General features: G+C 43.7%; 2 protein-coding genes across 2 annotated transcripts in view; one reads left to right on the top strand and one right to left on the bottom strand.

Annotated features, from left to right (window-relative positions):
* Positions 1 to 1697: 1697 nt before the first annotated feature.
* On the top strand, positions 1698 to 6002 carry lrp2bp (LRP2 binding protein). The gene is made up of 9 exons (XM_029659413.2): positions 1698 to 1790; positions 1891 to 2018; positions 2387 to 2493; positions 2683 to 2796; positions 3284 to 3426; positions 3516 to 3621; positions 3747 to 3970; positions 4654 to 4819; positions 5055 to 6002. Exons 2-9 carry the CDS (start codon positions 1907 to 1909, stop codon positions 5118 to 5120), a joined length of 1038 nt encoding a protein of 345 aa, XP_029515273.1. The 5' UTR covers positions 1698 to 1790; positions 1891 to 1906; the 3' UTR covers positions 5121 to 6002.
* The window catches only part of snx25 (sorting nexin 25), a 55802-nt gene continuing 45668 nt past the window's right edge, over positions 5471 to 15604 (bottom strand). The window contains exons 18-19 of the mRNA XM_029659412.2: positions 13275 to 13375; positions 5471 to 6392 (exon numbers count right to left, since the gene is read on the bottom strand). Coding sequence (XP_029515272.1) covers positions 6327 to 6392; positions 13275 to 13375 — 167 coding nt within the window. The 3' untranslated portion in view covers positions 5471 to 6326. The remainder of the gene's footprint in view (positions 6393 to 13274; positions 13376 to 15604) is intronic.

Here is a 15604-nt window from a genome sequence, read left to right on the forward strand (position 1 = left end):
CATAGCCTAGACATCATTTGTAAATGCACCAGGGTTTACACAGTTTCAGCAACAACAACTAAACATAAACGGAATTAGCACATAGCCTAGACATCATTTGTAAATGCACCAGGGTTTACACAGTTTCAGCAACAACAACTAAACATAAACGGAATTAGCACATAGCCTAGACATCATTTGTAAATGCACCAGGGTTTACACAGTTTCAGCAACAACAACTAAACATGAACGGAATTAGCACATAGCCTAGACATCATTTGTAAATGCACCAGGGTTTACACAGTTTCAGCAACAACAACTAAACATAAACGGAATTAGCACATAGCCTAGACATCATTTGTAAATGCACCAGGGTTTACACAGTTTCAGCAACAACAACAAAACATAAACGGAATTAGCACATAGCCTAGACATCATTTGTAAATGCACCAGGGTTTACACAGTTTCAGCAACAACAACAAAACATAAACGGAATTAGCACATAGCCTAGACATCATTTGTAAATGCACCAGGGTTTACACAGTTTCAGCAACAACAACTAAACATAAACGGAATTAGCACATAGCCTAGACATCATTTGTAAATGCACCAGGGTTTACACAGTTTCAGCAACAACAACTAAACATAAACGGAATTAGCACATAGCCTAGACATCATTTGTAAATGCACCAGGGTTTACACAGTTTCAGCAACAACAACAAAACATAAACGGAATTAGCACATAGCCTAGACATCATTTGTAAATGCACCAGGGTTTACACAGTTTCAGCAACAACAACTAAACATAAACGGAATTAGCACATAGCCTAGACATCATTTGTAAATGCACCAGGGTTTACACAGTTTCAGCAACAACAACTAAACATAAACGGAATTAGCACATAGCCTAGACATCATTTGTAAATGCACCAGGGTTTACACAGTTTCAGCAACAACAAAACATAAACGGAATTAGCACATAGCCTAGACATCATTTGTAAATGCACCAGGGTTTACACAGTTTCAGCAACAACAACTAAACATAAACGGAATTAGCACATAGCCTAGACATCATTTGTAAATGCACCAGGGTTTACACAGTTTCAGCAACAACAACTAAACATAAACGGAATTAGCACATAGCCTAGACATCATTTGTAAATACACAGTTTCAGCAACAACAACTAAACACCAGGGTTTACACAGTTTCAGCAACAACAACAAAACATAAACGGAATTAGCACATAGCCTAGACATCATTTGTAAATGCACCAGGGTTTACACAGTTTCAGCAACAACAACTAAACATAAATGGAATTAGCACATAGCCTAGACATCATTTGTAAATGCACCAGGGTTTACACAGTTTCAGCAACAACAACTAAACATAAACGGAATTAGCACATAGCCTAGACATCATTTGTAAATGCACCAGGGTTTACACAGTTTCAGCAACAACAACTAAAATATGGGCAATCAGTTATTTTCTGTCAACGTTTATTGATAGGACGACATTTATTTTTCAAATTAATTTTCAGACAAAGTATCATTCCTTTCTAATAATCCAATAGGCGAATATTCAAACAGGCCTAATCAAACGTTGTGTTGTGATAATGATAATTGTTATTGTTACTGTTAGCACATACTAGTTGCCTACCTCTACACAACAATAGAGTAGTGTGATTTACTGAACGCACAGTATTTGCATCACAGTATTTGTTTAGTAGTTGCTTAGTAACAGATTATATTGTGTCGTAGCATAAAGCGCACTGCAGACTTCATGCACACAAAATGAACAAACTGCGTGAAAGGTAAGTCAGTAAAAACAATCAACGTGGGTTCTTATTTGATGTTTTAAAGCGTAGGTGTATCCTAGCAAACATATTGTAAAAATATAGGGATGTATTGCAGACTCTGAGGCAAGGGTATGAAGTCGGGTTATAAAATCGATGCTCCAAAGAAACACAGCCAAGAAAAGGTGTTTCGTGCCATCACGGATGCCACCCGAGATGAAGGAGGGAAACCGACTTCACACCAAGGTATTCAGCACAAGATAAAACAGACAGGCACTTTAGAACTGGGACGTTTCATGAGCTCAGATCAGCTGTTATGACGCACCACAGCTGTTGTTGAGGTGAGTTAGGGAGTGACTTTAAAGTGAAGGAAAACCATTGAAAATATTAACCTTTGTAGATCACACTTTAATCGAACCACAGTAGAAGTGAAATCACTCAACAAATATAAAGAACAAGTTAATTTCCCACAATCTTTGGTTTCCTTCTATTCTGTAAAATATTCAGTTTGTTTGCCTCAGATCCACAACAGTCTGGGAAAATGGGCCCTGGTAAAAAATAATGCACAGAAACACACAACCTGCCAGTTGAACCACATGATTTGTTCTCCTCAGAGAGCCTTGCCACTCAGGTGGAGAGGGCTGAGAGACTACTGAAGGGTAGAGCAGAAGGGGGAGACAAGCAGGCCCTTTTCCTGCTGGGACAGCTGTACTATTATGAGGTAACAGCTCCCCCATTCATATATCATATGCCCATATACTGGACATAGAAATGTAGCTAGGCATGTGGTTTCCTCTGATATAATGGAGCCATGTAGGAGCCATTTCAGTAGTGCAGAAATACCAGTGAGGTATACTGATCTTGAGCGATGATGCCCTGGTTTTCTGATTGTACTTTACTGCTGGGCCAGGGGCGCTATGAGGAGGCAGAGAGAGTCTTTGACGGCCTTAAGGACAGCGATCCCAGAGCCCTCTTCCAGCTAGCTGTCATGTATTATGATGGCCTGGGCACTGCTATGGATCAAGTGAGTCACGGTATTGATAGTGTTGTGCATTCTTCCTTGTTTGGTTTACTGGGTTTCCACCTCATAATAAATTATAATGGGTAACTGAAGAACCCAATGGAGCATCTCTAAAAACTGCTCACTGTCACGCCTGCTACTATCAAATCAAATCAAATGTATTTATATAGCCCTTAGTACATCAGCTGATATATCAAAGTGCTGTACAGAAACCCAGCCTAAAGCAATGCAGGTGTAGAAGCACGGTGGCTAGGAAAAACTCCCTAGGAAGGCCAAAACCTAGGAAGAAACCTAGAGAGTAACCAGGCTATGAGGGGTGGCCAGTCCTCTTCTGGCTGTGTTACTACCATGTTATACATTCAAACTACTGTAAGTCTACCAAACATACCTCATGTTGAGTAGTCTCCCTAGGCAGATGGGTTGCCTTCCACAATGTAACCTGTTTGTTGCGTTGGTCTGGGTTTTTACAGTGTGTTGTACTCCTCTCCAGGCAAGGGCAGTGGACTACATGAGGGGAGTTGTCCAGTGGAATAACCCAGAGGCAGGCTCCATCAGATACACTGCTCTGTATCACATTGGCATAGCCTACCTGGAGGGCTATGGGGTCCAGAAATCCAATACAGAAGCAGAAAGGTCAGCAGAAGCACACGCACAATGTTTGAGATGTTTGCTGACTCATGGAGAACTGTTGTGGCAGTGACTGTGTTGTTTTTCTCACCCAGTTACTGGCTCCTTGCTGCTGATGAGGGAAACCCCAGAGCCTGTGTAAAAGCTCAGAGTTCTCTGGGTATGTTCTACTCTAGACCTGAGACACAGGACCTCAAAAGGGTATGCTGTGTTTACTGTACCCACGAGATGTTTCACCTTGATCAATAATTCAGGATTCTATTTCAACTATTCCCTTTCATAACTCGGTTTCCCCACTGTGTGCATGTGTGTGCCCTGTGCTCCAGGCGTTCTTCTGGCACTCAGAGGCCTGTGGCAATGGCAGTCTGGAGTCCCAGGGTGCACTGGGGATCATGTACTTGTATGGTCAGGGCATCCAGCAGGACCCCAAGGCTGCCATTGAGTGCCTGAAGGAAGCGGCTGAGCGGGGGAATGTGTACGCCCAGGCCCACCTGGCTGCCTACTACTACCACAGGAAGCTCTACTCCAGAGCAGCAGCCCTTGCCAAAAGGTACTGTCATAGGGTATATCATACAGTAAAATCCCTGTTCTGTCCACAGGTTATCCACCTTTGTAGAAGTCAATCCACCACAATAATGACACAGTTAAGTGTGATAGTCTTTTTCAATCAATCTCCCTTTGACACATATAATAGTATCCTAACCAACAGCAATTTGATTTCCCTCTGAACCATATTCATTATGCTGTTGCTGGTAACATACCCCATAGAGCCGGTCCCATCAGAGTCGTTCCAACCAGCAGTAAGACAAAGAGTCCTTGGAAGCAGTGTAGCGTGTTGTTCATGTCGGTATGAGAGACGAGACACAGCCCGCAAAATACCACGGCAGCCCTTTTGTTTATTGGAATTGAAAATGTAAATGGGTTGCAAAAAAGGGCAGTTAAATACATAAGACACTAACCATCTGTAAAACACTAAAGCAGTGATGAATATGGATGGTTTATTAGATAGAAGTCGAGGTTAAAAAAAAGATATGCTGCGGCCAAGGCTAACCTACTACCCTCTATTTCCACAAGGAAAATGATTGAAGCTATTAAATTGTAGGCTGTAATGTTCCGGAGTGACACCTCAATGGAAAAATCTATATTCCAATGTAAATGTCAGGCAACTGAGCATATTTAAGAAAATTATTATTTGTGTGCCAAAGAAGTCATCTTCCCACAATGAAAATGTAGGATTACCAATTACGATGACATTGCTGCCATCGCCATGGTCACCGACTGCCTGCCTGAATACGTAATTAAGGGTGTGGCCATTGCTCTTTTCTACTACGCCCGCTGTCTGGAACTGGGAAAGGGGGTTCCTCAGAGCAAGGAGAAGGCCTGGCAATACTTCACTAAGGTGGGCACACACATTCAAATGTCAATGTCTGTCTTTTTGGTTGTGTGTCAGACTTCAGTAAAACTAGCTGTCGCCATTGGCATCGGCTAACGGGGATCCTAATAAATCAAATCAAATTCTGCTTGACCCATTTGCCTGAAATAGCAACATAAGTATCAGTGAAGGCCAATTAAGATGAGTAAGATTTTATCTCTATTCTGAATCTCATACTGGAAACTGTATTCTCTTTGACTAGGCTGCTCGGCTAAACCCAGAAGTGTGCCAGGACCTCCAGAGGGACATCATCTTCAGCAGAATGTAGAGATCCACCATCATGACCTTAGTTAGGGAGTCCAGATAGCAGTCTCCTCTGTTGCTTTGAGATGACTTGAGTAAATATCAGACCTGAATGCTGTGTGTTCAGTGTGTGGGTTTGGTATGGATAGGAGTATGGCGATGGTGTGCCCAGTGTAAGAACTGTTTAAGAACTACAGACTCCACACATTAGAATGGTGTTACCGGTACTACTCTGCATGAACTTGGGGTACTTGAATTCAGATACAAATGTATATAAATTGTAGCATCCAAATTCAGATGGTTTCAATTTCATACAATTCTGAGAAGCTTACATTGACAAGTGGATAAATAACAAACAAAATAGTTAACAAGTCATACATTTTTCTTTTGCAATTTATTGCTTATAAATGCTCTAAACAATTTTTGGGTAAAAATAAAATCTATCAATAAGTCACAAATAAAATTGTCACAATGACTTTACATGACATATTGCACAATGAAGCCGTTCTACAATGAACATAATGTAACATTGGTGGGGAATGTATTTGAGGTCGGTATGCAGCTTGTTTCTTCATTATATGAGCACAACACTCATAATTTCACAACTATTCACATTTTGGATCCATAACAAAGTAATCAATCAATAGCCTGGCTTTCTGCAACAGACCTTGGCAGTGGGACTGATTTGTCATTTTCAGCTACTGAACAAAACAAAGAAATGTAAGGTAGTAACAGGAACAGAAGCTTGTCTCCCTAGTTTGAGCACTACATAATCAAATGCATTCAGATAAAAGTACTGCAGAACAACAGAAAAGACATCCATTCAGTTTAATCTCATTGTTTACTGTACCATGCTGGAACATTACAGTACCTCTGTGTTGATGTTACATTTCTCTTCATTTCTCATTTCTCTTAAAAAAAATCTAGTTTGAACAAAAGATAATACATAATCCTTCAACGAGTGTCTCTCCTCTGAAAACCAAGACTAAACTAAAGCCATGTCGATCTCCAGGTGCACCTCCATTTCCTTCACTCAGTGTGTGTGTTAGGCTGCGTCCCCAAACGGCACCCTATTCCCTATAGTGCACAACTTTATGCCCTCTGGTCAAAAGTAGTACACTATATTAATGGCACCCTATGCCCTTTGAGGGAGGGAATAGGATGCCCTAGGGTTCTTGCTCCACATTAACCACACTATCCTGTGTTTTGCGTACATATGGGCCTCGCCCCATCAGATCTGGTCCGTCTCCACGTTGAGTTCTGGACACAGCTCTTTGAGGATCATCTCCATCAGAACCTGAAACAGGGGCAGAGGAAATGTGTCAGGAGGCCATTAAACAACACATCACTTCAGCCTGGACTCAAGTGAAGGAGTTTGTTTTGTGCACTTTGTTCCTATGCAGGCATGTATGAGAATGACTGACTCTTTGACCCACTGATATCTTCCCCTATTAGATGGAATGAGGCAACCATAGCATATGTAACACATATGTACAGTGGGGCAAAAAAGTATTTAGTCAGCCACCAATTGTGCAAGTTCTCCCACTTAAAAAGATGAGAGAGGCCTGTAATTTTCATCATAGGTACACTTCAACTATGACAGACAAAATGAGGGAAAAAAATCCAGGAAATCAGGATTTTTAATGAATTTATTTGCAAATTATGGTGGAAAATAAGTATTGGGTCACCTACAAACAAGCAAGATTTCTGGCTCTCACAGACTTGTAACTTCTTCTTTAAGAGGCTCCTCTGTCCTCCACTCGTTACCTGTATTAATGGCACCTGTTTGAACTTATCAGTATAAAAGACACCTCTCCACAACCTCAAACAGTCACACTCCAAACTCCACTATGGCCAAGACCAAAGAGCTGTCAAAGGACATCAGAAACAAAAGTGTAGACCTGCACCAGGCTGGGAAGACTGAATCTGCAATAGGTAAGTAGCTTGGTTTGAAGAAATCAACTGTGGGAGCAATTATTAGGAAAGACCACTGATAATCTCCCTTGATCTGGGGCTCCATGCCCCGTGGGTCAAAATGATCACAAGAACGGTGAGCAAAAATCCCAGAACCACACGGGGGAACCTAGTGAATGACCTGCAGAGAGCTGGGACCAAAGTAACAAAGCCTACCATCAGTAACACACTACGCCGCCAGGGACTCAAATCCTGCAGTTCAAAACGTGTCCCCCTGCTTAAGCCAGTACATGTCCAGGCCCGTCTGAAGTTTGCTAGAGAGCATTTGGATGATCCAGAAGAAGATTGGGAGAATGTCATATGGTCAGATGAAACCAAAATATAACTTTTTGGTAAAAACTCAACTCGTTGTGTTTGGAGGACAAAGAATGCTGAGTTGCATCCAAAGAACACCATACCTACTGTGAAGCATGGGGGTGGAAACATCATGCTTTGGGGCTGTTTTTCTGCAAAGGAACCAGGACGACTGATCCGTGTAAAGGAAAGAATGAATGGGGCCATGAATCGTGAGATTTTGAGTAAAAACCTTCCATCAGCAAGGGCATTTTTTAATTTTTATTTATTTATTTCACCTTTATTTAACCAGGTAGGCTAGTTGAGAACAGGTTCTCATTTGCAACTGCGACCTGGCCAAGATAAAGCATAGCAGAGTGAACAGACAACACAGAGTTACACATGGAGTAAACAATTAACAAGTCAATAACACAGTAGAGAAAAAAGGGGAGTCTATATACAATGTGTGCAAAAGGCATGAGGAGGTAGGCGAATAATTACAATATTGCAGATTAACACTGGAGTGATAAATGATCAGATGATCATGTACAGGTAGAGATATGTGTGCAAAAGAGCAGAAAAGTAAATAAATAAAAACTGTGGGGATGAGGTAGGTGAAAATGGGTGGGCCATTTACCAATAGATTATGTACAGCTGCAGCGATCGGTTAGCTGCTCAGATAGCTGATGTTTGAAGTTGGTGAGGGAGATAAGTCTCCAACTTCAGCGATTTTTGCAATTCGTTCCAGTCACAGGCAGCAGAGTACTGGAACGAAAGGCGGCCGAATGAGGTGTTGGCTTTGGGGATGCTCAATGAGATACACCTGCTGGAGCGCGTGCTACGGATGGGTGTTGCCATCGTGACCAGTGAGCTGAGATAAGGCGGAGCTTTGCCTAGCATGGCCTTGTAGATGACCTGGAGCCAGTGGGTCTGGCGACGAATATGTAGCGAGGGCCAGCCGACTAGAGCATACAAGTCGCAGTGGTGGGTAGTATAAGGTGCTTTAGTGACAAAACGGATGGCACTGTGATAAACTGCATCCAGTTTGCTGAGAAGAGTGTTGGAAGCCATTTTGTAGATGACATCGCCGAAGTCGAGGATCGGTAGGATAGTCAGTTTTACTAGGGTAAGCTTGGCAGCGTGAGTGAAGGAGGCTTTGTTGCGGAATAGAAAGCCAACTCTTGATTTGATTTTCGATTGGAGATGTTTGACATGGGTCTGGAAGGAGAGTTTGCAGTCTAGCCAGACACCTAGGTACTTATAGGTGTCCACATATTCAAGGTCGGAACCATCCAGTGTGGTGATGCTAGTCGGGCAAGCGGGTGCAGGCAGCGATCGGTTGAAAAGCATGCATTTGGTTTTACTAGCGTTTAAGAGCAGTTGGAGGCCACGGAAGGAGTGTTGTATGGCGTTGAAGCTCGATTGGAGGTTAGATAGCACAGTGTCCAATGACGGGCCGAAAGTGTATAGAATGGTGTCGTCTGCGTAGAGGTGGATCAGGGAATCGCCCGCAGCAAGAGCAACATCATTGATATACACAGAGAAAAGAGTCGGCCCGAGAATTGAACCCTGTGGCACCCCCATAGAGACTGCCAGAGGACCGGACAACATGCCCTCCGATTTGACACACTGAACTCTGTCTGCAAAGTAATTGGTGAACCAGGCAAGGCAGTCCGAAAAACCGAGGCTACCGAGTCTGCCGATAAGAATATGGTGATTGACAGAGTCGAAAGCCTTGGCAAGGTCGATGAAGACGGCTGCACAGTACTGTCTTTTATCGATGGCGGTTATGATGTCGTTTAGTACCTTGAGTGTGGCTGAGGTGCACCCGTGACCGGCTCGGAAACCAGATTGCATAGCGGAGAAGGTACGGTGGGATTCGAGATGGTCAGTGACCTGTTTGTTGACTTGGCTTTCGAAGACCTTAGATAGGCAGGGCAGAATGGATATAGGTCTGTAACAGTTTGGGTCCAGGGTGTCTCCCCCTTTGAAGAGGGGGATGACTGCGGCAGCTTTCCAATCCTTGGGGATCTCAGACGATATGAAAGAGAGGTTGAACAGGCTGGTAATAGGGGTTGCGACAATGGCGGCGGATAGTTTCAGAAATAGAGGGTCCAGATTGTCAAGCCCAGCTGATTTATACGGGTCCAGGTTTTGCAGCTCTTTCAGAACATCTGATATCTGGATTTGGGTAAAGGAGAACCTGGAGAGGCTTGGGCGAGGAGCTGCGGGGGGGCCGGAGCTGTTGGCCGAGGTAGGAGTAGCCAGGCGGAAGGCATGGCCAGCCGTTGAGAAATGCTTGTTGAAGTTTTCGATAATCATGGATTTGTCGGTGGTGACCGTGTTCCCTAGCCTCAGTGCAGTGGGCAGCTGGGAGGGGGTGGTCTTGTTCTCCATGGACTTCACAGTGTCCCAGAACTTTTTGGAGTTGGAGCTACAGGATGCAAACTTCTGCCTGAAGAAGCTGGCCTTAGCTTTCCTGACTGACTGCGTGTATTGGTTCCTGACTTGCCTGAACAGTTGCATATCGCGGGGGCTATTCGATGCTATTGCAGTCCGCCACAGGATGTTTTTGTGCTGGTCGAGGGCAGTCAGGTCTGGAGTGAACCAAGGGCTGTATCTGTTCTTGGTTCTGCATTTTTTGAACGGAGCATGCTTATCTAAAATGGTGAGGAAGTTACTTTTAAAGAATGACCAGGCATCCTCAACTGACGGGATGAGGTCAATGTCCTTCCAGGATACCCGGGCCAGGTCGATTAGAAAGGCCTGCTCACAGAAGTGTTTTAGGGAGCGTTTGACAGTGATGAGGGGTGGTCGTTTGACTGCGGCACCGTAGCGGATACAGGCAATGAGGCAGTGGTCGCTGAGATCCTGGTTGAAGACAGCGGAGGTGTATTTGGAGGGCCAGTTGGTCAGGATGACGTCTATGAGGGTGCCCTTGCTTACAGAGTTAGGGTTGTACCTGGTGGGTTCCTTGATGATTTGTGTGAGATTGAGGGCATCTAGCTTAGATTGTAGGACTGCCGGGGTGTTAAGCATATCCCAGTTTAGGTCACCTAACAGAACAAACTCAGAAGCTAGATGGGGGCAATCAATTCACAAATGGTGTCCAGGGCACAGCTGGGAGCTGAGGGGGTCGGTAGCAGGCGGCAACAGTGAGAGACTTATTTCTGGAGAGAGTAATTTTCAGAATTAGTAGTTCGAACTGTTTGGGTATGGACCTGGAAAGTATGACATTACTTTGCAGGCTATCTCTGCAGTAGACTGCGACTCCTCCCCCTTTGGCAGTTCTATCTTGACGGAAGATGTTATAGTTGGGTATGGAAATCTCTGAATTTTTGGTGGCCTTCCTGAGCCAGGATTCAGACACGGCAAGGACATCAGGGTTAGCAGAGTGTGCTAAAGCAGTGAGTAAAACAAACTTAGGGAGGAGGCTTCTAATGTTGACATGCATGAAACCAAGGCTTTTTCGATCACAGAAGTCAACAAATGACGGTGCCTGGGGACATGCAGGGCCCGGGTTTACCTCCACATCACCCGCGGAACAGAGAAGGAGTAGTATGAGGGTGCGGCTAAGGGCTATCACAACTGGTCGCCTAGAGCGTTGGGGACAGAGAATAAGAGGAGCAGGTTTCTGGGCATGGTAGAATATATTCAGGGCATAATGCACAGACAGGGGTGCGGGTGCGGGTACGGCGGAGGTAAGCCCAGGCACTGGGTGATGATGAGAGGTTTTATCTCTGGACATGCTGGTTGTAATGGGTGAGGTCACCGCATATGTGGGAGGTGGGACAAAGGAGGTATCAGGGGTGTGAGGAATAGGACTAGGGGCTCCATTGTGAACTAAAACAATGATAACTAACCTGAGCAACAGTATACAAGGCATATTGACATTTGAGAGAGACATACAGCGAGGCATACAGTGAACACAGGTGTTGAATTGGGAAAGCTAGCTAAAACAGTGGGTGAGACAACAGCTAATCAGCTAGCATAACAACAGCAGGTGAGATGGCGTTGACTAGGCAACTCGGCCGACAGATAAAACAAACAAGCAGAATGGAGTACCGTGATTAATGGACAGTCCAGCGTGCATCAGCTATGTAGCCAAGTGATCAGAGTCCAGGGGGCAGCGGTGGATGGGGCAGGGGGGCTGGGCTGGCGAGTGTTATCCAGGTTAAGAAAACTAACAATGACTAAATAGCTTGTAGCTAGCTAGCTGGTTAGCTTCTGGAGGTTCTTGAGTGTGTTCTAAAAATAAAGATAATAGCGATTCCGTATCACATTGGGTGAGGCAGGTTTCCGGAAGGTATAAACAAAAAAAAAAATTAAAATCGGGAAGAGATAGAGTACATATGAGCCACTGCGTTTTTGGGACGCGGCGGGACGGTTAGCAGGCCTGTGCTAACAAGCTAACAGATTAGCAGGCCGGGGTAAACAAGGTAGTAGTTAGCGGACCTGGGCTAAACAAGCTAGCAGTTAGCGTGCCGAACTAGCAAGCAAGGAGATAGCGAGGGCTAGAGAGTTAGCCTTTGGAGGACGTCGCGATGGGGTGAGTCTGTTTATTCCTCTTCATGCAGTGATATCGATAGACCGGTCGTAGTCAAGGTATTGTAGCCCAGGAGTATGCTAGGAGCTCTGGCCGGGCTAGCTTCAAGCTACGTGGGTGGAAACGCTAGCCAGGAGTAATCAACCAGGGTTGCTGTTTAGCTCGATAGCTAGTTGCGAAGATCCAGCTGAAGAATGTTCCGTTTGTGGTGGGAATCCGGGGGTAAAAAAAATTAATTAGGTCCGTTATGCTCTGGTTAGCGTCGCGTTGTTCGAACTGGCGAGAGCTTTCCGAGCTAAAGGTTAGTTGATGACCGCTAGCATAGCTGGTAGTTAGCTGGCTAGCTTCAGTTGAGAGGGTCCGGTTCCGAAGTAAATATAACTACTTTAGGAAAGTAGCTACATTGGCGGGTTGCAGAAGAGTATTTGGAAGCTTAGGTTTAGCAAAATGTTTTTAAGGATATGCGAAGAAAAAAATATCTAAAAAATATCTAAAACGAAAAAGAGACGATATTTACAGAGAGACGATACGACAGGACAACTTACTGCTACGCCATCTTGGGTTCTTTAATCATGACAATGCATGACAATGATCCCAAACACACCGCCCGGGCAACGAAGGAGTGGCTTTGTAAGAAGCATTTCAAGGTCCTGGAGTGGCCTAGCCAGTCTCCAGATCTCAACCCCATAGAAAATCTTTGGAGGGAGTTGAAAGTCCATGTTGCCCAGCAACAGCCCCAAAACATCACTGCTCTAGCGGAGATCTCCATGGAGGAATGGGCCAAAATACCAGCAACAGTGTGTGAAAACCTTGTGAAGACTTACAGAAAACGTTTGACCTCTGTCATTGTCAACAAAGGGTATATAACAAAGTATTGAGATAAACTTTTGTTATTGACCAAATACTTATTTTCCACTATAATTTGCAAATAAATTCATTAATAATCCTACTATGTGATTTTCTGGATTTTTTTTGGTTTTCATTTGGTCTGTCATAGTTGAAGTGTACCTATGATGAAAATTACAGGTCTCTCATCTTTTTACGTGGGAGAACTTGCACAATTGGTGGCTGACTAAATACTTTTTTGCCCCACTGTATATCTATGGAGGCAACTTCAGAGTATTCCACACAAATAACTTTATTGACATAGTGCAAATGGGAAAGCTTTTGGAATGTACACATGCCCTTTTAAACCCATTCTCCCTCTCTTTGTGTGGTCTGACCTGCCAGTAATGAGATGCTGTTCTGAACTGAGCTTCTAGGTGGCTGAGCAAGATGTATTCGTGAAATTCCTAATGGAATCGGGGGGGGTGGCTCTTTCAAACAGTACCATAACAGCATGTTTTAGGATACTTTGCCATTTCACAGAGGGTGAGGTGAACTTACATAAAGCAGATGCTTGTTGGCATTGGCCTCCTGAAGTGCGTTGAAGATCTTGATGATCCCATACCTGGCGTTCTGCTGTCCCACCAGGTTCTGTAGTGCATCTGAAAGACAGTTAGCATGCTGTATGTGGTTGTTTTACCTACCTTAGTCGAATAAACTGACTAAGTCACCATGGATAAGAGCGTCTGCTAAATTACCAAATTGTAAAATGTAAAAAATGTCCACATTCAGAGATCCAGCCACAGATACCCATCAGATCTAGGAGCAACATGTCTGCAAAAAAAGTCAAATAGGGGGTGCTTATATTTTCCCTGTCTCACACATGTACCAGTGTGTAACCTGTACAGTGTGTGGTGTGAAATGGAGCATACAATATACAGGTAACTGCCAAAATAATGGATGGACACAAAGTATATTGAATGCGGCGTTTTCCACCACCATCAACTAAACACAAAATGATGGAATTTCTCATGGAAGAATGGTGTCACATCCCTCCAATAGAATTCCAGACACTTGTAGAATCTATGCCAAGGTGCATTGAAGCTATTACGGCTCGTGATGCCCCAACGCCCTATTAAGACACTTTATGTTGAGGTTTATTTTGGTGGTTGCTGTTAGCGAAGTATTTGTATTATTTATTTTACCAGGTCTGTTTTGCCCATCTTAAACAATAGATTCTGCTGAGCAAATTGGCCCTTGTATTACGCATATCGTTAATCTCTCTCTTGAACAAGGCACCTTTCCCAGGGACATGAAACAAGCTAAAGTTATACCTCTGTATAAGAAGGGGATAAAGTCTGACCCTGGGAATTATAGGCCTGTATCTATCCTCTGTGTAAATTCAAAGAGCTACAAGATCTACAAGATAGTAGCCACTAAAACAATTGGATACAACAAAATTGGGGGTAAAATAAAAAATATAAATATTGTACATGAGCAAATGTATGAATGAATATGTTAACAAACAGGGTCTGTACGATTTTCAGTCGGGTTTTAGAAAAACATACTCCACTGATTCATGTCTACTTGACTTCATCAGGAAAGAGATTGATGAGGGAAATCTGTGTGGAATGGTACTGCTTGACCTACAGAAGGTCTTTGATACAGTTCATCTCCAAACTGGGGTTGGGGTTAAGCAGTATCCCTCTAGGCTGGGTAAAGTCCTATTTATCAGGAAGGGGGGGAACAGAGGTTAATGGTTCACTGTCTCAGGAAAAACCAATGCGTTGCTTGGGCCTCTGCTGTTTTTATTGTATATTAACGACATGAAAGATGCTTGTTCTTGCAGTCTTTTTCTTTATGCGGATGACTCTACACTTTTGGTGTCTCACAAAAGTAAAACTATGTTGGAGAGCGTACTTTGCACAGATCTCGCTAACATTAGCAAATGGCTTGGAGATAATAAGCTATCTCTGCACTTAGGGAAAACTGAAGCAATTATTTTTGGATCCAGACCTACATTGTGTAGGTCGTCTGAAATCAGAGTGGAGTTAGGGGGTGAGGTGCTGACTACTAAAACCTCGGTTAGCTACTTGGGATGTATCATTGATGGAAGCTTGGGAGGTGTGAGCATGGCCAATAAGGTGCTAGGGAAGGTTAATGCCAGGACTAAGTATTTGGCTAGAAAGTCCAGGCTGCTTGATAAGGACTGCATGAAAGTGCTAGCTACTGCCTTCATTCAATGCCATTTTGACTATGCTAGTACTTCTTGGTTTGGGGGCTTATCTAAATTTATGAAGGGGAAGCTCCAGATAGCCCAGAATAAGCTGATCAGGGTAGTATTGAAGGTGAGTCCACGTACTCACATAGGCAGGAGCTGCTTTCAGGAACTAAACTGGCTGCCTGTGAGGCTAGGGTGTCCCAGATTACACTAGGTTTACAGGAGTATTTATGGTCCTGCGCCCAGATATCTAAGTGATTACTTTCCTCATGTTAGGGATGCACACAATCACAGCACCAGATCAGGTGTTGCTGATGTGTGCTTATACAGGTTCAGGAGTAATGCTGGGGAAGGTACTTGTATACTGGAGCCTCAGAATGGAATGAGTTCTCTGCCTATAAAAACAACATCCTCTCTGGGCAGCTTTAAAAATAAAGTAAAAATATGTTTGATGTCTTCTGTGCCCATATGAATAACCCCTATGATGTAACTGCAATGATGAGATGGATGTTCTTCTCTGTTTTTGTTTTATTATTTCACAGCCATACTGTGTTGGATCTTGTCTAGCCATCTTGTGTCAAGAGGACCACAATGGAAATAAGTCCCAGACTTTGTGTGTTATCCTCAATGATTTTATTCATGTGTATGTATGGCTTTTAAGTTGTGCGTG

Source organism: Oncorhynchus nerka, linkage group LG5 (assembly GCF_034236695.1).
Source record: "Oncorhynchus nerka isolate Pitt River linkage group LG5, Oner_Uvic_2.0, whole genome shotgun sequence".
Taxonomy (NCBI): domain Eukaryota; kingdom Metazoa; phylum Chordata; class Actinopteri; order Salmoniformes; family Salmonidae; genus Oncorhynchus; species Oncorhynchus nerka.